The 20,281-nt window shown below is 35.4% G+C and overlaps 1 protein-coding gene across 4 annotated transcripts in view; it reads left to right on the top strand.

Moving 5' to 3' along the window:
* Nucleotides 1-20,281, top strand: part of CNTLN (centlein) — a 199,616-nt gene that overhangs the window by 20,204 nt on the left and 159,131 nt on the right. For all 4 annotated transcript variants that reach the window (XM_065661947.1, XM_065661945.1, XM_065661948.1 and 1 more), the window contains 2 exons: nt 1,000-1,088; nt 12,927-13,011. In XM_065661947.1, coding sequence (XP_065518019.1) covers nt 1,000-1,088; nt 12,927-13,011 — 174 coding nt within the window. The remainder of the gene's footprint in view (nt 1-999; nt 1,089-12,926; nt 13,012-20,281) is intronic.

The raw sequence follows: 20,281 nt of genomic DNA, 5'->3' as shown, positions 1-20,281 counted from the left end.
TGTTGTGTGTTAGATGGGCTGTGGCCAAAGGTGCAATCTGTTATTCTTAGAAAATTGAGGAATCAAGAAAAGAAGAAATGAAGTTGCAAACCTATGAAAAAACCAAACAGCAGAGGTGAAGTTAGGAATTCAGTTCTTCTGTTTCATTTAGTAATTAGAATTAAGATAGAGTTGTGCAGAGATGAGATATACTGTGTTGTTTGTTTAGAGGATTTTAGTGGGGTTTTGATTAACTGATGATCCCTGTGGTATCTTAGTAGATTAGGTTCCAGAAACTTGGGAGAAGAAGGAAGCAGGGAAATAGATAGCTATAACAGTGTTGGTTTTCTGTTTCAGTCTTGTGTTTCCCTCATGCAAATTCTATTTATCTTTAACACTCAAAAAGCTAGAAAAAGCTGCACTCCTGTGATTTTTCCTGTTGAATAGACCTAGCTACCAATATGATGATTTTGGCTTATTAATATCTAATTTTATGTTAGGCTCTTTTTAGCAGATTTGGTCCTAAGTCCAGTCCATGGTTTATGTATGTATGCTTTCTTCTTGTTCTCATCTGATTTCCAGCCTCTTCCCCATCCATCAGTATTTTTATATAATTATCACAGTATATGGTTTTAGTTTGTAACATCATGTTGAAGCACATATTCCAGGCTCAGTGTTTATTAATACAAATTGTGTTCTGCTGCTAGAAGTAGTAGTAATTGATGCAGCAAAAGGCAGCCTTGTTTGAATAACAGTGATTTCTGCTGCTTTATGTCACATTACATACTCTTTTTGTTGAAGGTCTTTTGTCTTCCTTCAAAATTCTGAGTAGTTAAAGCTGTAAAGAGAATTGTTTGCAATGTTTTTTTTATTCACGGGACAGTGAGTAATTTGTAGGGAATTCTCACTAGAATAGGATTTTTTTTGTAATTGTCTTTTGAATATACACAGTATAACTTTTGTTTATAAACGGTGTAGCATACATTTGACATATTTTTGTCTTCTTTTCCCATTTCTAAGGCTGATAAAGAATTTGTGTGGTCTCTGTGGAAACACCTACAAGTGTCAAGTCCAGATCTTACTCAAGCTGTCAGCTTGGTGGTGGAAAGGTGAGTTTCATTGATTTAGCATGATACTAAACACAAAAGCAAACAACCCCCCTCTCTGCTAATAATATATTCTTTATCTTCTTAAATATGTCACAAAAATTTCATTGTTAAATTTTGTCAAGAGTACATAGAATATGTTGCAAGTTGCCATTTTTTTTGGTATAAGTTGAAGTATACTTCAAAATACATTCTCAGTGTGGTTGCTGTGCTGCAGTTGAGTTAATTTTTTGAATTATTAATGTACTACATATTATGTTTTTCTACTGAAAGAGCCAGAGGAGGTAAATGATATTTTTTGGTGTCATAAATGTTGGATAGCAATTATACATAAATGATGTTTATCCACATTCTTAAGGAGCTAAAGGGCTAAGACATGGTAACAGAAGAAATGACTATGCGGTTAAATTATTACTCCTCTGAGGATATTAATGATGATTTCCTCAAGGTACTTACATACTATCATCTGATTGCTATAAATTTTAGGTAATAATCACAGTATGTGATTGAACAGAATGCTAATATTTACAAATTCAGAATTTTTGAGGGCCAGAGAGGGGAATGGGAATGAGTTGGTAATGTGAGTGTCAGAATTCAAACACTTGATTCTCTTATGGTCAAAAGTTTTGTCTGTTCTGTCTCTCAGGGTGCCATGAGTTTGATATTAAAAAACAAAAAAAGTTTGTTTTTTTGTTGTTGGGTTTGTTTTGTTTTTGTTTTGTTTTGTTTTTAAATGGAGTTTAACTTCTTTAAATGGCTTCTCAACATTACTTGGAAAGCTTGTCATAGAGCCAGGAGTCTCCTTTGGCTTCCTGTTCAGTGCTTTGATCTTGGAAGGCATGTTTTGTTTGTTCACATCTTTCCTTTCTGGTCTTGATCCGTAAACATTCTTCTGCTCCTGGACGCATTAAAGTGTTAAGCTCTTCAGCTGGGAGTGGATTCACTTTGGTGTTGTCCCATTTTCTGCATAAAGCATAAAGTCATTTATGCATAAAGCTAATGAAAATTTTGGCCAAAAATAGTGTGATCACGTAGCTAGAGCTAATATCATAGAGCGCTTATATACAGGGGAAGAACTTGAAGGTGTAAGCACATGCAGTTTGTTTTAAGATTGCTGTTGCCTGGGAGTTCACATTGTTCACCAATGCTATGTTAAATAACTTCTGGTTCTGTAATGGGACACTGACCTGCAGAGAGAAATAGCTTGTCTGTTAGGACAGTATATTACTTTCATGTTGCTTGCATGTTGTGGTTTGGGAAGTAATTTTAATACACAAGGGAGACATAGGAACAGAATAACAGCATCCATCATTTATGTTGAAATTCACATTCTTACTGACTTGTTTCATGATAAAATTTGGTCATAATTTCATGAGGGCACTTAGAGTGCACTGAAAGTGCACTAGAGGGCACTTACATATCTTTCTTCATATCTTTCTTCTTCAAACATAAAAAATGCAAAAACTGCTTAAAATATATAAATATAGTATTTAATGTATGTAAAGATACATTACAAATACATAAGCACAATTATGTTGAAAAGCTTAAAATATTAGTTTGTCTTAGCCATGTTTTGTAGATAGCTGAACAATATGGAAAATTTTTGCTTTCACATGAAGCTTAGTAGGGTAGAAACAGGTGTTCAGGCTTACTGACATTTTTTATTTGTGTTGCATATAAAAATAATCAGGATATTAGGACAAATTGAAGCATAGAGATGTTAGAAAGTGTGCATTTAAATAGTGATGAATGCAATTAATTACTTGGAGTTCTTGAATTGTATGCCTATATAGGATACAGTCTGTCATCTTTTTTTATCCTTCTTCCTGTCTAGGAAGATATTTATGCTTGATAGTTATCCCTTGCTTTAAATTATTTTATACTTTATTTAGAACAGAAATTGATAATCATGTGTGCATTATCCTAATTGATACAAAGAATGTGGGGTTCTTATATACCACCTTGATGGCTGCAAGCATGATAATGAGCTGATTTTTTTTACAGTGGTAGGAAATGTTTGTGAAACCCTTTTAATAATGTCATCTTCAGCCTATCAAAAGACTTCCTACAGAAATGTGATGTATAGTAATGGCCTATTCTATATGAAGGTAAAGCTATATTTTGTATATGCTTTGCACTTTCTGTAGATTGGTGTTTGGTACTGTTCCTTGACAGTGTGTGTGACAACATACTTCTCTTAAGGTGCTTGTGTAGTTTTTCATGCATTGTCTTCTTTCAGAAAAACACTAATGCTTTAGAACACCTCTTGTGAACTCAAGGCTATGCATCTGTATCATACTGTTCCCATGCTTCTCAGAGTTGTGGAATAATGAAAGAACAATTTGCTTCTACAGCATCTTTTTAGGTATTAGCATTACACCAGAGAATCCTGGAACAGGTTTGGCTAAAACCCATTCAGTATATATTAGTTTTATTATAAATCATGACTTTGAACTTTGGGGTTGCTTTGACTTGACACGTATATTTTTCTCTTTAATTGATGTAGGTTCATCTCTTTTTGCCTGAGAACAGTCTAATTGCCTCTTTGGAAATAATTTCTAGCCCAGATTTGCTTGTGAATCTTCAGAACAACCAAATTACAGCCCCATATTTTCTCTCCTAACTTTTTCACCTGTAACTTGCCATTATTTTTTCCTTAGTAGCTTCTCTTTTGTGACTGTACCTATTCACATTCTCATCCTTTCAGAAAAGTTTTTGTCTTATTCCTTACCGTATAGCAGGATGGGTTGTTTGTTTGTTTGTTTTTTATCTATAAGCATAAAAACCTATAAATAAACTATAAATAGACTATAGTGTCAATTTATCTAGGTTTCAATACATTGATTAGATTTGCAGGGGATCTGCTTCCTAGCACTGCTGCTGTCCAGAAAACTCCAGGACAAGTGATTGTCTGGGTTTGTTAATCTAGGCAAAATAGGTGTATTTAGAGGGTGAAGAGATGGGATTATCAAGTCAGAGTTATAAGCAAAATGATTCCTGAAGCATTTCACTTGAGAGATCTGTGTTGGTCACGCATTTCACTTGAGAGATCTGGGCTGGTCACAACCTATTTTGCTGTATTTTACTTGTTTGTATCACTCAAAAATTAAAAACTGAAAAGTTACACTGAAGTATGATAAAAACCAGTTAAAGTCTTAAGAGACATTTTTCATTCTCATCTGTATTAAGAACAACATCGATCTGGTTGTATCCAAACTGGTAGCATTTTCCATTTTGCCCTGGCTTTCTTGGAGATTTTGAGATAGATGCAAACAGAATGAAATGGATTTAAGCATTTTGTTGTTTCTGTTTGTGTCATGGATACCACCGGTGCTTGCGTAGCTTCATTTTTCATGCTGTTCTTGCCACCAAAAACTCCATAGAGAATTCCGAGAAACCTTCAGTGCCCACCACATTTTTGTTAGAGACTTCCTGAGATCAGAAGCCATCTACATAATGGAAGCAGACAGAACTGAAGCGTGATCATGTGTATCTGAGATCATACATACCATGAACCAAACAATATTGTCCAGTGGATTTCAGTCTTCAAATTGTTGAAAACAACAGCCAGGCTTTCTTCAGGAGGGTAACAGTGGCAGCAATGGAAAGGTGCTGGTGTGAAAGGGCAAAATGCTCATTATCAACCTAGTACACCATGGGTGTGCGATGAAGAAAAGAGAAGAAATATATATATTAAGAGAAATTGTGTAGGCAGTACTAGCCATACAGTCAGGTAATTTATATTTGTAGCATTAGACAATTCCTTATGAATATCTTTTTCTCAAAGAAACCAGGCAAATGTAGAAGGCATAATTTGGGGAAAATAAGGGGGAATTAATAGTAGGTTTCCATTATTTGTCTCCTATTTTAAAGCGCTTTCATGGTCCCAAAATAGAAGTTCACCCTCCCTAAAATTGTAAAAATGTAGCTAGTATCGCTTTATGGCCGTGCTGTTGATTCCTGTAATACATCAATGATATTTTACTTTTCAGCAGGCTTTGCAGTTCTTGCTGGATAACTGTAACTATATTCCCATTTTAATATTCAGATATAAACAAAAAATGATCTTTACTGTGCAAATGAGAAATGCCTTTGGGATATGTAAAAGCCTCCAGGTATTTTCAAACAAGCCATTGTAAAAGTACTACTCATGTTAGAATACTTTGCAGCTACTTTAAATACTATTGATCTCAGTATTATATAAAGAGCATGCTATTTCTAGTTCACTGCCCTTTGAAACAGTATTTTTTTTGTTTGTTTTTGATGATGAGCTGAAAAAAACAGTGTTAGAAAGTACCTTTTACAGGTAAATGCACGTGTAAACTCAGAGTTGGGATTCAGGTGAGTGTATCAAAGGTTTTGAAATATTTTTGTAAACTTGGAGAGCTCTCCTTTAAGACTCTTCTCTTACAATACATGTAATGTTGACAGGTCAACTGACTTAATTTTCTTCTAGGGCTTCTAGCAGACCCCTTTCTTGTGGACGGGAGATGTAGCAGGATTCATTAATGCTTGAGCTGTGGCAGTGATACCATAGACTTGGTAGATGTAAATGGGGATTGTATTACACTAGGTGATACCTTTGCAGATAGCTGCATTTGGCAAGCTTGCCTTATATTAATGTTTTTCCACACCTAAATTCTAAGTGTGCGTTGTCTTGCAAGTCTTAGCAAAGAGCAAGAACAGATTATTTCAGGCCACTCTGAGAAACAGTGGCAACCTGAATGTTAGTGCCAGTGGTTAAGAGAGAATTTTGTTGTTCTTCCTGAGGAGTGACATCTCCATAGGTGTACACATGTGTGAAAACATGGTTGAAGAGCAAGCGGTTAGAAATAATAGAAGAGTTTTTGGAAAAGTAATCACAGGAATTTACATTGTGGTTTGCTACATCCTATGAATAACAAATCATGGAAGAAACATTAAACAAGTTGACAAAGATTCCTCACTGACTCATGGTATGCAGATGTACTAAAAATGGCAAGTACTTTTTATGTAAAAGAGTGTGCTGTATGAATGATCAATATAGGTTGCTAATGTAAATTGAAAAATATTTTTAAAACTGTATCTTGCATCTTTTGAAGGGATGATAGCTTGTAGAAACTTTCTTAAACCACTCACTGCTTTATTCTCATGCAAATTAACAGGAAATAGAATGACAAGAGAGTGAGGAAGTAAAAAACATCTAAGGTGTTTTTAAAGGCCGTTCCCATTTTGTCACCTGAGTTTAAAATAAAGTGGACTCCCTAGTTATTATCACTCAATAAAATGGACAGAATAATAGAGCATAAGAGTACAACCTTTCTATCTAAGGTCAAATAATTGTGATTTTCTACAGTTGATGAAAGTTTAATATCCTGTTTCATTAAAAATTCTCAGAACATTGAACATAAGTCAACATTCCATGGAGAAGAAAGTATTATGCAGCTTGCATGTGTGCATATCTGCATATCGGAGCACAAAATATTGACATGATAATTGCAGTCAAGCCTGATTGAACAGTGGCCTTTGGGAATTCAGCTGGTGTTGTACCAACTGGATGGCTGCTCAGGACACAGTTTGAAATGCAAGGTGCAAGTTAGCACTTTATTCAGCACAGGCAGGCATCATTTAAAAATCCTTGGGGGAAACCCTGGTGATGTGCAGATGTTAAAGCAGTCTGTTCTGAAGTGCTGATATTTTGAACACTGTAAGAGACTTGTGTATTTTAGATGAAAAATGTTTGGAAAATTATTAGGGAAAAATGTCACTATTATCTTTACTACTCTAGTGTAAAAATATATTTAGTATTTTATGTACATTGCTTAAAATAAGAGGCCTTAAATTGTCTAATGAATTAAAGCAATCAAGTTAGAGATGCAAGAAAAATTACATTTCTGTAATGATGGTTTTCCATTTTGATACATACCATGGAAGATAGAACTAGTTCTATAAATGATTTACTATGGGAATAATTTAATTTTACAATTTTTCTTTAAAATTAAAGCCTTATATTATTTTTATAAAGAAACCAAAGTGTATGCAGTTTTTTTCTATAGGAAATAACTTCTGGGCAAAATATGTGTTATCATTTTAAATTCTTTTTTGCTCCATGCTGTCTAAATCTTTAAAGTACTGTGTGTAAATATTAAAGGGAAAAAAATGATAATATGCATCAATTATAATTTGTCATGAAATATAAAGATCTTCTAAAATCTGAGGTGAAAGTAAACTCCCTATTAAACAAAAACTGTTTAGCTCTATTTTTTAATCTCTTCTTAATAGGTACATAAAAACACAGTATGGTTTCTAGTTGAAAGGTTGAGGCATAGGCTTTGTCTCTGCTAACCACAGACTGTGCAACCACGAGGATGTGGCTGTACACAGTAAATTACAATATTGGTGCCATATTTACAGTAACATTGACAGTCTGTACTCTACAGCTTGTCTTTGCACATGGGTGATTCATTGTCTATTTAATACCAACATTGTATGCACTTGTGTAAGTCTGTCTGTGAAATAGTTAGAAGACGTAAGACCAGCAGAGATTATAATCGACTTGAATGCTTTGTAGCCTCTCTAGTTCTGCAGCTCTTCAGATTAAAAGGACCTTTCAGAATTAATATTTCTAGAAACAGTTAATTTTTAGTTGTATACTGAAATATAGGTACGCTGTTGAAATGTAGCCTTTGTTCTTTTATTACACAGCCCAAAGTTTGCAATGTAAATTTAACTTTCTATTTAAAGCCAAATTTGTAGATGGATTTTTTTTAATTTTTGAAAATCCTTCTATTTGTAAAACTGAAAGGACATATTCAATGAAACATGTAAACAGCAAATTCAATTTATTATTTAAAATTATTTTGATTTGATTGATGTAAAACTGACGTAAATATATAAACCTCTGAGTTACTTTTTCTTTACAAATGGTTAATTTGGCTGATTGAAACCTGTGATAGGATACAAGATGCCTTGTTTCCCAGACTGCTTTTGCTGAAAATTTTAGGAAGTGTACTGTTTTATAAACTTCTGCAAACTTTAATTTGATTTTTGATTTTTAACATCTTTAAGTACCTTATTTATAGTTTAATGGTTCCTCATAGTCCAGTGTTTCATTTTTGACAAGCCATTAAAATGTGCCAAACCTCAAAAATATTATCCTGTCCTGTTGTGTAGAGTATAGCATAACACAGGAAAAAAAAATCTCATATAGGAAAAGTGATAAGTTTAAGAATATTTTCTTGCTTCTTCATTTTTGTGTGAAGCTGGGTCTCAATAATCCTTGTAGCTAAATATATCTGTGTTAAACATTTAAAATAGGTAGTACTCATGGGAAAACTGATTGAAGCTTAAAACTTGTACAAATTGATAGCCTCTCTTCACTCCATTTTTCATCCTAAGGAAGTCTGCAAATATTCTTAAGTCACATAATTATTGCTCATAAGTGGTTCTAATTAGGTAAACAGGAGTTTGTCTCAGTCATTGATCATCATCAGCTTCTTGATAGTGCCTGATTTCACCCCTCCCCCAGTATTCCAGTGGATTTTTTAAAATATATTGTAAATACATAATGGCTCATTTAATAAATTCAGTTGAAGTTTTTTCTTAATATTTGTTACCCTTCTAAAAAGCAGGAGGTGATTGCTGTATTCTTACAAAGTCTCATTTTAAGGTGCAACAGCAGATCGAAATACGATAGGTAATATCCAGTCAGTCATACTACCTCGGGTGTCTGTGGTGAGCTGTCCTGTAATGAGCATTGGAAGCCATCCTATGCCACCAGAAGCTGCTGATAATGTTCCTTATGAGGTTTCAGTGTATGTGTAAGTTGTGATAATTAGGATTTTACATTTGTCATTTATCTCTGAATGGTAACTGGTGGAACTATTTTTGGGGGCATTACTACAGGATGTGCTATCTAGAGAGTCTGAAAAAAACCCCAGAAAGCCAACCCTCTTGAGTTTACTCTAAACTTTTCCTCCTAATTATCATAATGATAGAGCTGTATTTATAAATTTTGTTCCTTGACAGCTTTGTTTAAAGGACTGTTTGAGCATCAGATAAACAGGGAAAATACTGCATTTAATTAGAAATGCACTTTGAACCATTGACTACTATTTGCCTGTGTTACAAGCACATTTTTTGCTTTAACAACGGTCTGTTTCTTCTCTCTAGTCCCAGGCTTTATTCTTCCAGCTTCTTTTGTGCTGCCTGGTAGTAAAGTCATATGCCTCCATAAATTCCTGACTACCAGTAATACACCAGAATTAGCTGTGCATACTATTTTTCAGTTCTCCAGAGCAGTTTGTTCTTTTGCTTGGTTCTTGGCTGGCTTATTAATTTTCTTCCTGTTCTCTCTTTTAAAACAAATAAATAAATAAAACCAAATAAAAAAAACCAAAACAAAACTCCATAACTGTAGAATCATAGAATGGTTAGGGCTGGAAAGGACCTTAAGATCATCTAGTTCCAACCCCTCTGCCATCGGCAGAGATGCCTCACACTAGACCATGTCACCCAAGACTCTGTCCAACCTGGCCTTGAACACTGCCAGGGATGGAGTATTCACAGTTTCCTTGGGCAAGCCATTCCAGTGCCTCACCACCCTCACAGTAAAGAACTTCTTCCATATATCTAACCTGAACTTCCGCTATTTAGGTTTAAACCTATTACCCCTTGTCCTGTCACTACAGTCCCTGATGAAGAGTCCCTCTCCAGCATCCTTGTAGGCCCTTTTCAGATACTGGAAGGCTGCTATGAGGTTTCCACGCAGCCTTCCCTTCTCCAGGCTGAACAGCCCCAGCTTTCTCAGCCTATCTTCATATGGGAGGTGCTCCACCCTTCCTCTGAACTTGTTCCATGTCCTTCTTATGCTGAGGACACCAGAACTGTACACAGTACTCCAAGTGGTAGAGTTGTTTTGAGCCTTGCTTTGGGAAATCTACCTTACCCACAGTTTTTCGGATCAGTTAATCCAAAGTGATGATATCGTGGCTGAGACAGTGGTATATTGTGGGTGTAGATACAGAATGAGTGATTAGAGCAATGATTTAAAGTAGAAATATAAAACAGGTGATTTAACATGGAGTAGGAAATATATCACTGTGGGAACAAAGAATTGATAGGACAGCTAGTGCTTAAGGTCAGGATGCTTTTGAGGGCTGGAGGCAATGGTATTCAGTGGTTTGTAGAGCTTGTGTGTGTGTATTTTTTCTGTGTCTACACATTACAATTCTAAGTACTTTGTAGTAGATATGTGCTTTCCCTTTTGTCTTGTGAAGCTCTTAAAATTTTGGATGAAGTAGTTATGTATGTCTCTAATCATATATTCTTAAATTGTCTAGCTGTAATTAAGACCTGAGAAAATCTGGAGTGTTATGATACTTACAGTTTAGACATAGATTAATATAGGTCTCTTACTTCCTCGAATAGATTATAATATAATGTGCTTATGGGAGAGAGATACCTTCTTCCCAAAATATTTGGGGTTTGTGTGCTGCAACATTTATCTTTGAAAAAGGGTAATTTTTTATAGCCATTAAGGGCCCCACAGCAAAGTAATTAAGTGTGAAGAAGCTTTGGTATTTTTATACTAGAGCATTTTTTGTTTAAGTTCTGGAGTAATGTTCAGTACCTGTCATGAGCAGCATGTTTCAGGAAGATCAAACTTCTGTGATAAGTATTATACCAACAGTCTATTTACAGACATTTTTCCTTACTAACTGCTAATTTTTAAAGTTTCTTAATATGTTTTACTAAGTTTTATAAACTTACTAGGAAGTCTTTTACCATTTTTTAAAACCTAAGAATGGGATTTCTGTAAACTATGCATTATAAGCAGGGTAGGTCAGTTTCCTTAACTGTGGTCTGTTATGAAACCTGTTGTTTTCTGTCTTGTGTTTCCATTTTTATATTTTTTATTTCTTTTTTGAAAGAATGTCACAGTGTAACCTTTGGAGTACATCAGATGACTCCGTATTTGCATGGATCTCTCTAACTGCAGTCTATTTAGTTCAGTTTTTAATAGATGTTCAAAGAGAAACTATGAAAAACTGGCTAAGTATTTCATTGCTCATGTCTTCCTAGCAACCTGTTGTGACATTACTTGATGTTTTTGATTGCAGGTGATCAAATGCTTTGAGGTCAGGATCTTATGTGCACTTTTCTGTTAAGTTTCTGGTTCAGTTAAAATGTTAAATTACTTTCAGACATGAAATGCCTTTTGGAATACTTGTTGAATATTCATGGTTTCATTTATCTCTGCTCATTATGGCTCCTCAGTGATGTTCTTTACGGAAGATTTTTTTTTTTTAATGCCATATAACTGCTTAAGTTTCCATGTATTTTTATTTCTCCTAGCTAAATGTAATTTAAATATGTATCTTTACATCTAGGTTTTTCTTAGTTTTATTCAAATGCTACAACACATCAGTGCTGCTGTATTTGCAGTACAAGAGCACTACTTAAGAGTTATGATGCCTTGAGACCTTGGTTTCCCAAAACCTTGCTGTAAATTCCTTACCATTTTTATTTAATTCTTTATTTACTCAAAATAAGACTAGATACTTTAGCAGTCATAGAACTTTATTTAAAAAAGCATGTTATTGGATGGCCTGTGGGGGCAGTGTCGTTTAGCCTTTAAAACCACTTATAGCAATAAAATATGCAGTAATACGTAATAATGGAGAAAAGTAATTGTCCGTATATCTACTATCCTCATTAGTCACTGTTACAGAGTGCTTCATCAGATGAAGTGTTTTGTGCACAGCTGGATCTTCTCATCTGTTTTTGATCAGATTTACAGTTACGGGTACCACTCTTGCATTCCCTTCCGCCTCTGAAGCATTCTCACTTTAGTAGAGTGAAAGTTGTGCAAGTGTAATTCTCTGGCTTCCAGGGGTGACTTATACCCAGCCATGATGTAAGTTTAAGTGTACTGTGAGGGCAGGAATAATTCTGACTGAGTTTTCTGCTTGTCGCCTGGGGTGGTGGGAATGCCTGAAGTGTTTGGCTATTTTTAGGGAATATGTGTTTCTCAGAATACGTGTTTCTTTTGTTAGAGATACATGATAGAAACTTAGCTGTCTTGTGCTAAGGATCTCTGTGTAGCTTTATTATCACAACATTTGTTTTCTTTCTGCAAAAAACAAAAGCCAATAAGGGCATCAACATTTAAAACTCAGTCAAGAAGTAAGATAGGAATGATATGTTAAACTAAGCGTTTTGTTAAACTAAGTGTTTTGTTAAACGAAGTGTTAATGACTCATGAGCTGGCTTTCTACGAAGTGTTGCAGAGATTATTATAGCCTTGCTCTTGTTAACCATATAGAGAGGTTCTACTCATCCCCATTATCAAGATCCTGAACTGTCTTAACTCTCCCCTCCCCCCCCGAAAAAATTACAGGTTCTCTTCTTCTTGAAAATAGTAAAATAGTTATCTGTGATGTTTATAAGTATCATTTCAGACATTGAAATGCTACGTAGCTAAGAGAAGAACTTCACAAAGCCAAGCAGCTTAGTGGCTCTTTATTGCCAAGTAGGAAAAAAAGAATTTTGATAAGCCTATGGACAAGTGCACTTCCTGCATTTGAGAAAGAATATGACAGATAATTTCAGCTGCTTAAAATGTATTTTAAGATCTCTTGCTTCTGTATCTTTTTGAACAAAGTTGTGTTAGCTGTTTACAGATGTAATTTGCTGTCACTTGCCATATGCTTCCTGATTAATTCTGCAAGGCCTGTCAGCTTCAGATAATTTAATTTTCTGTTCTTTAAAATGACATTCATTATCAGGACATGAAAAATTCAAATTATTAACTGCAAATTATGACTAATAAAGTGTCTATTTTTTTTTGTTTGTTTCCAGAGAAAAACAGAAAGCTGAAGTCAAGGACAGAAGGGTTTTAGAGATTTTGCAAGCCAAAGACAGCAAAATAGAAACCCTAGAAGAGGTTAGTATTATGCTTAAATAGAGCAGTTCAGAAAAATTCTGTCATTGGCATCACATTTGTATTTCGTAAGATGTGAAAATAGTTTGCTGTTGTGTCTTAAGGTGAAAGTTGCGGGTGATTCAGAGAAGATAACCTTCTGACAAAGTATTGAACTATTCTGAGTTGTTCAGGCTGTTGACCTTTCACCTGAAAAGTTCCTGTGATTTCAGAAGAAACTTCTGCTGAAAAGTTTTATCAATTCATTGCATTATTTTGCCTAATAGACAAACCTAAACTTGGATTTCAATCTAGATGAATTCTGACTATGTTTAGATTTGTAATGTGTGGTTTGGAAAGGTTTGTCATCCTGACTCATACAAAAATAAAACATTTACTAGAGTAATGAGAACTAAACATGTAGAATACTAAAAGCATTACAGCTAAAATACATTTATGTGTTTTGGTGTTACTCACTTGTACCAGTATTTATTAAGTTAACTGTTAGCAGAAACTGTAAAATAATACTGGCAAATCCAATATGTCATATATAAGTCTTATATGTATTCTCAATTGAGCTGTTAACTCAAAAAGAGTGCTGTGCATGAGTAAAAACAAACAAACAAAAAAACAACCCAAGGTGTTGGGCCAAGCCATTGGTGAAATTGAGGAAATATGAGCACATATCCTAAAAAATAAAAATAATTATTTCAAAAGTAATAAAAGCTCTTGAACCCTTCTTAGTATTTGAAATACAGTACTTAGGAAATCCAAAACTAATGAACGAAACAGAAGAAAACAAGAAATATTGCACCTTCCTTTTCTCCATAAATCTCAAATGGGGATTTTTTTCCCAGGTGCAGGACTTTTCATTTTCCATAGTTGAATTCCATGAGGTTCCTTTCAGCCTGTTTTTCGAGCCCATCATCATGACCCTCTGTCCACTTCTCCCAGTTATGTGTCATCAGCAAACTTGCTGAAGGTGGGCTCTGCCCCATAATGCAAATCATTAGTGACTTTCTCACATTTCTGATGGCCTTTACTAAGTCTTGCCTGAATTGAGGTAAGTTGTGGTGTATATTGAGGTTTCCAGAGCTTACCTAATTCTGGTCTATTCAAAATAAACCTGATACACCTGCTGCCTGACAAGAAACATGTCTGAAAGGAGGTTATTCATCTTTTTATTTTGTATTAGAGCAGAGGCTGGAGTTTCTGTGCATTTTCATGTCCTCATAGCTGTAGGTGTGATTTGTAATGTGTCTGAGGCATGAATCCGCATCATTTTTATAGAAACATAAAATCAACTAAGTTGGAAAAGACCTTTAAGATTGTCCAGGCCAACAATTACCCAAGGACTGCCAAGACCACCACTACATCATGTCACTAAGGGCCTCATCTACACGATTTTTGAGCACTTCCAGGGACAGTGATTCCACCACTTCCCTGGGAAGCCCGTTCCCAGGAGTAGTGATCACCCATGTGGATTAATTTTTCCTAGTATCCAGTCTAAACTACCTCTGGCACAGCTTGGGGCTGTTACCTCTTGCTCTATCACTTGTTACTTGGGAGACCAGCCACCTCCTCGCTCCATCCTCCTTTGAGGTAGTTGTGGAGAGTGAAAATAAAACCAACGGATATGAACCAGCAATTCATGATTATTCCTGCATTTTTATCCTATCCTTAGCTGAAAGAGAAGATTCCTGTTTAATAAGTTTATAATTTATGTGCAATAATGCTCTTTCAAGAAGAGCTGCCTGTTGTGGCAGCTTCTAAACCTGTAGCGTGCATTTCCATGAGATTGCTGTCTGTGGTTTCAGATAAATTTCAGAAGCTGAAATTGAAATTGATCAGAAATCTGAAGTTGATAGTGTGATAGAGTGATCATCTGGAAGTGTAGAAAGGCTGAAAATATAACTAGAAACAAGGAAAAATGCCAGCTGAGGAAGGAGGGTTTGGTAACTGGATGGGAAGAGTTAACAAATGAGGAGGACAGAAGCTGCTTTTTTTGGTGATCATTGCAACTTTGATTCATGTTATAATGCAGCCCTTTCAAATAGCTTCCCTTAGAGCATCACTGACTGAGAGGAGGTTGTGAAGGGCACCAGATAGTGCCAGTGGCCAGTGCTATATATAAAAGGTGTATAGGTGTAAAGGAGGAAGATAAATTTCAGAGTTTTTTGTATGGTTTTGGTGATTTGGTAAACAAAAACTGGAGCTAGCACAGACAACAATGTAGTAAGGAGCATTCTTGTTTATATTTCTGGATTGTCCTTTCTTTGTTCATCTAAAGGAAAAAAGATGTTTGTGTAGCTAACATGCAGATTGGTTGCTTCTAAAACTGTGAGTTTTGGCAGTGATGTAAATGAAAGTTCTTTTCTGTAAAGTATAGACAGCAAGTCTTCAAAGTTGTGTGTTGTAGTCTACCAATCTGTTATATTTAGGAAGGTGAGATTTATCCAATTATCTCTTCTTTTTATTTTCCCTTCCCCTTCCCACTTTGTACAGTTGCAAAAATATCATTTGTCATAGGGCATTTATTTATTAGGAATTTCTAAGTGGCCATGAGCAGTAGATTGTATGACTCCATGATGAGTAAGGGGAAAAGGGCAAATAAATGACATATCTCGTAATTTGAGATCTATGTAAGTTAATGTTGCAGCCAGAAGCAACAGAACCCTAGAACAAGAAATCTCTCATCTCTTGTATTCTGCTTAGACTTTGTCCTGACGTGCTTAACAGCCCTTTTAAAATTCCCCTAGTAAGAAACCATATTCATCACACCCTAGGTGTGATGCATGTAGATATTTGTTACTGACACCTGAATTAGTTTTATTGGAGTTTTCCGTTGTATTTTTCCCTTTATTGCATTTTTTTTAAATTGTTGCCTTTGTAGTTGGTTGGTAACTTTTGGTCTCGATAGTCACAGCTGTGCCTCATCTGACATATATCTATTTATTCTGCATGCTGTGTGGTAAAAATCTCACTCCTTTGAGGTTGGTGGCTAGATTGCTATACTGATCATATTACTGTCATTTTTGTTTTACACAGTGGCTCAAAACTCTTTTCTCAATAGTTATCTCAGTAGTTACGTGCCCTAATTTCTATGTGTGTTTCAAGGAAAAGAATTTCTAACTGCTGCCTTTAAGTAAGTAACTTACTGTTCTACATTTTTTATTATTTTTCTTCTGAAGGGTGACTGCTGCCGATCTTTTTCTTCATTCTCCTTTTTCTTTGGAAACATTTTCCACCTGGTATATTTAATTTATAATATTTGTCTATGTCTCAAACAGATCACTGGGGTTTTTGGTTGTTTTTTGTGGTTTTTTTTTTTTTTTTAATAAGGTGAGGGTTTTGGGAAAATATATTAAAATTTAGAATATAAACAATTAATTTAGAAGATAATGTGGGAACAAAGAACTCAGTCTTCTGCCATTCATGCAATAGATAAATTAAAATATCCTCACCTGTGTTCCTTAGAAGATGAAATTGAAGATGTGTAAAAGTAGCAATAAACCTTTCCTGTGACATTGTTAATTAATTAGGTTTCAATTTTGATCTGGAAGAACTAAAGCTAATCCTTTTGTCCTAGACCTTGTAATGTTTCAAAACCTTATCAACTGATTATACTCCAGAGGGGTTAAAATAGTACTAGCTTGCCTCATTATCTGCACTTGAAAATCTTCAGCTTGCTGTGCAAATCTATATTAAAGCCCTTTTAATGGGTCCAATTGAAAGAAGCATAATTCTACCTTCAAGCATTAATTAACACTAATAAATTTTTCTTAACTTTTGTACGTTCACCTGGTTGTATTTTTCTTTGTAATAAAATCCTGTTATTAAATTAAGACAAATGTATACAGACATTCTTGCCATCTAAACACTTTCTATCCAGTAGTATATAACCTTGATTCTTCTTGTGTAATGAGGGACATGAGGATAATTTTGGTAATAGGGAGTTTAGATGAATGTGTCAGTGGTGATGAGATTATGCAAAGTTTATAAACTCTTTGCAGAAAAAGTTTTTCCCCTGAATGAGATTTATAGATATTGCAAGCAAAGAATATGTGAGGACACTAACACTTTTTTTGTCTTTAAAAAGATGATTTTACACAAGTGGTAAAATCACTTGGAAAAGTGATCACCCCTCAGTGATGAAACCTGTCTGGTTTATGTAGCCCTGCATTAGTGAATTATTATGTCTTTGTGCCTATCTGCTTACCACCTTCTAGTTAGTTTCCCCATAAAATTAAGGGAAAGAAATCTTGTTAAGCAGCTCATCTAAGTAAGAAGGATGGGGAGGAGAATATATTTAATATTCAAAGAGTTGAAAGTTGCTGATTCTTGTTTATTGATAGAACACTACCTGAAGTAGGTGGTATGATGACTATGGCTAATACCTGTGGGCTTGTTTGCCTGAAGAAATTAATAAGCTGTAAATTATAGTGTACCTTTACAGCTCATTAGTACTTCTGTGTGAATTCCCGGTAGGAGTGCTTTCTGTACAAGTTGAAAATTGTTTCTGTGAGGTAGCTTACTTTTTTTTTTTTCTTTTTTTGGAAGGAGTTTTCCTATTTAATCTGCAAAAAAAGCAACTACGTTGGGTTTTTCTGCAGGTAGTCTGTAAACCCATGCCTTAACTTTTCATTAATTTGTCTGTGTAGCCATGCCTAAGGTTAGCTCAATGTTTCTGGGTCCTTATTGCTCATAATTTGTGTTCTTCATGGTGTGTCTATAAAGATAGCCTGAAATGATAGCTGTACTTGGATATGACAGGAAAAAAATGTAGTTAGTAAATACGTGGGCTGTTTCTTGTCCTCTGCCTGTTTGTTTGATTCTTATGTTAGCGGAGCTCAGAATTCAAGCCTCGAAAGAAGAGGGACGTCAATTTTATGATCTTATTCATGCTCTAGGGAGCTACAGTCTAGTTTGGAAAATTCCTTGTTCAATCCAGGTAAGAATAGTTGTCATGTAGTCAATTAGAGTTACAATGGGATAGTGTTTTTTCTTGAGTTAGAAATGGTTTCCAAAGCCATTGGAAACTGTCTTTACAGTAGAGGAGATTAACTTCTTAACCGTGTTTAGCATATTTTCTGGTTGCTGATTTTTTTTTTTATTGTTGTAAAGTCAGTATAGTTTTAAGAGGGTGAAGCTGGATTTTATTCCCTCCTTAAGGACATTGTTCATGGGGAATCTTTTCATATATCGTGGCTTCTTACTTGGATGCAAACAAATTTCCGCAAGTTAAAAAAAAATTGTTGTTCCTTAAGGACTAAGCAGCAGAAAGAAGCATGCCCTTTGCATTAGGTTCTGCCCTTTGAGATTAGGTTCTGGCCTTTATGAATCTGCTGACAGCAGTTAAGAAGAAGCTTGTCAGAAAAGTTGATCATAGCAACAGCTGTTCTGTATTTACTACGCCTGATCTGGCAGCATTGATGTATGTGAGTGTAATGAAATATTGCTGTGTCAGGAGTAGGTGCTAGTCAGCATTGATTCCTGCAGATCTCAGATAGTCTTGCACACTTCCAGAGACAGAGGCTGTCTCACTCTAAGGAACTTGTATAGGCCTTGCTGAGAAGGAAAGTGAGGGAAAAAAACAAACCCCCAGGTTCTTTCAAGATTGTGCTTTTCAGTGAGGTCAAGATAAGAGCTCATTTTAGCAGATTTTTTAGTTCAATTTGGAATTAGTAGAAAGAATAAGGACTAAGAAGATACTTAGATTTTCTGCTGCCTGACCTAGAGGGCTGGGCTACTGCTTTCCATAGTTTCAAAATAAAGCTGCTATGAAGAGAGGAAAGAGTAGAGAAAGTGTTAGTGTATTGGACAGCGCCACTTTACAGCACTGTCTTATACATCTTGCAGAAAATCCAGTCTGTCCAGACTAGACAAAAGAGGAAAAGGGATTTATTTAAAGCAGCTGATTGTTAAGGTGATATTAAAGTTGCGGCAAGATTGTGAGATTATATTGTCAGTGTTCGCTGTAGTTATCCTGAGAGCTGTCATATCCTCATTAGAGAAAAATGGACAGTTAATCTCTAAATCTAGCAGACGCATTACTGCAATATGTGCTGTACTCAAGAGAGGTGCTGGATATAGTATGAAGCTACAGCTTTTCTTTTTTGGCAGTTAAATTATCTCATTTCCAAATTAGAGGTATACTTTTGTGAAAAACTGCCTCTAAGTATTGCCCTCTTGCAGGGCAAGGAACTTCTGTATTCCATGTTTCAGAGATGGCAAACCTATTGCACATGTGCCAGAAGCAGTACTTGGCTCCCTTGTCAATGCAAAAATGCAGCTGCTGGCAATACTTACTTATACTATACCTGTTCAGCAGAAGGGATGGAAAGAATATTAGGATATTTTAAGTAGTGAAAACAACAGTAGAATTTTCCTTTTAGTGCATGACAGATGGAATGTGCGGTATAGTTGTAAGAAGCAGCTTTAGTGGAATGAAATGGTACGCATCATAAAATTTTTGTCAGTGCTGTGACCTACATAGCAGATATTTTGCTAAGATCATTCCTTTGCTGCTAGTGGAAGTGAGGTGCTAGAGTTCCAAGACTGATACAGTACATGAAATCACAGTTTATTTCCACCACACTTTTAAACACTAAGAAATCCTGTCAGGTGGTTCAAGTAAGATAGCAAACTTTGCTGAAGACACCAAATTAATCATATCAGACAATTCCAAAGAAGGCAGTAGGAATCATGGTGTTTATAATATATTATAGTGTTTGACCCTTCCTTAATCTGTGTGTCAGATGAGAATTCAGGAGCAAGACTGACTGGTGGTAGAGGAGTGAGTACATACCCCCTACCTGCAGGATGAAGTCAAGCTGCTCGTATTTCTGTCTCCTTTACTGTAGCAGAACCATTTTACCTGATCCTGTTAGAAAAGAGCTTTAAAGAGTCTTCATGTTCTTTTCTTCCTCCTGCAAAAAAGGCTTGCTGTTTTTCTCTGGCGCATAGATAGCATGTAGGCACGTTTGAATGGGCAGTGTTCTAAGGAGTATTTCTCCTTGTATGTATGTAAGTTGTCGTGTTTTATTTCATGAACATTAGAAATAGGAGTTCAAAATCCTCATTTATTTTGGGAATGGATTTGTAGATGTCTGCTTGTAGATTCATACTTCTTTTCAGAAACAATTATTTAACTCGTTTAATGTCAGGACGTCCTGGAAAGCATGGAGTGGGATAAGGAAAAACAAACATTTCTGGTGGTATGAAAATCAAATGAGCTCCCTGACTTCAATTCCAATTTTTTTTTTTGGGGGGGGGGTGGTGTGTTTTTTGGTGT

The sequence above is a fragment of the Lathamus discolor genome, chromosome Z (assembly GCF_037157495.1).
Source record: "Lathamus discolor isolate bLatDis1 chromosome Z, bLatDis1.hap1, whole genome shotgun sequence".
In the NCBI taxonomy this organism is placed as follows: Eukaryota; Metazoa; Chordata; class Aves; order Psittaciformes; family Psittacidae; genus Lathamus; species Lathamus discolor.
The sequence above is the reverse complement of the archived record's forward strand: the minus strand, read 5'-3'. Positions and strand labels throughout refer to the sequence as shown.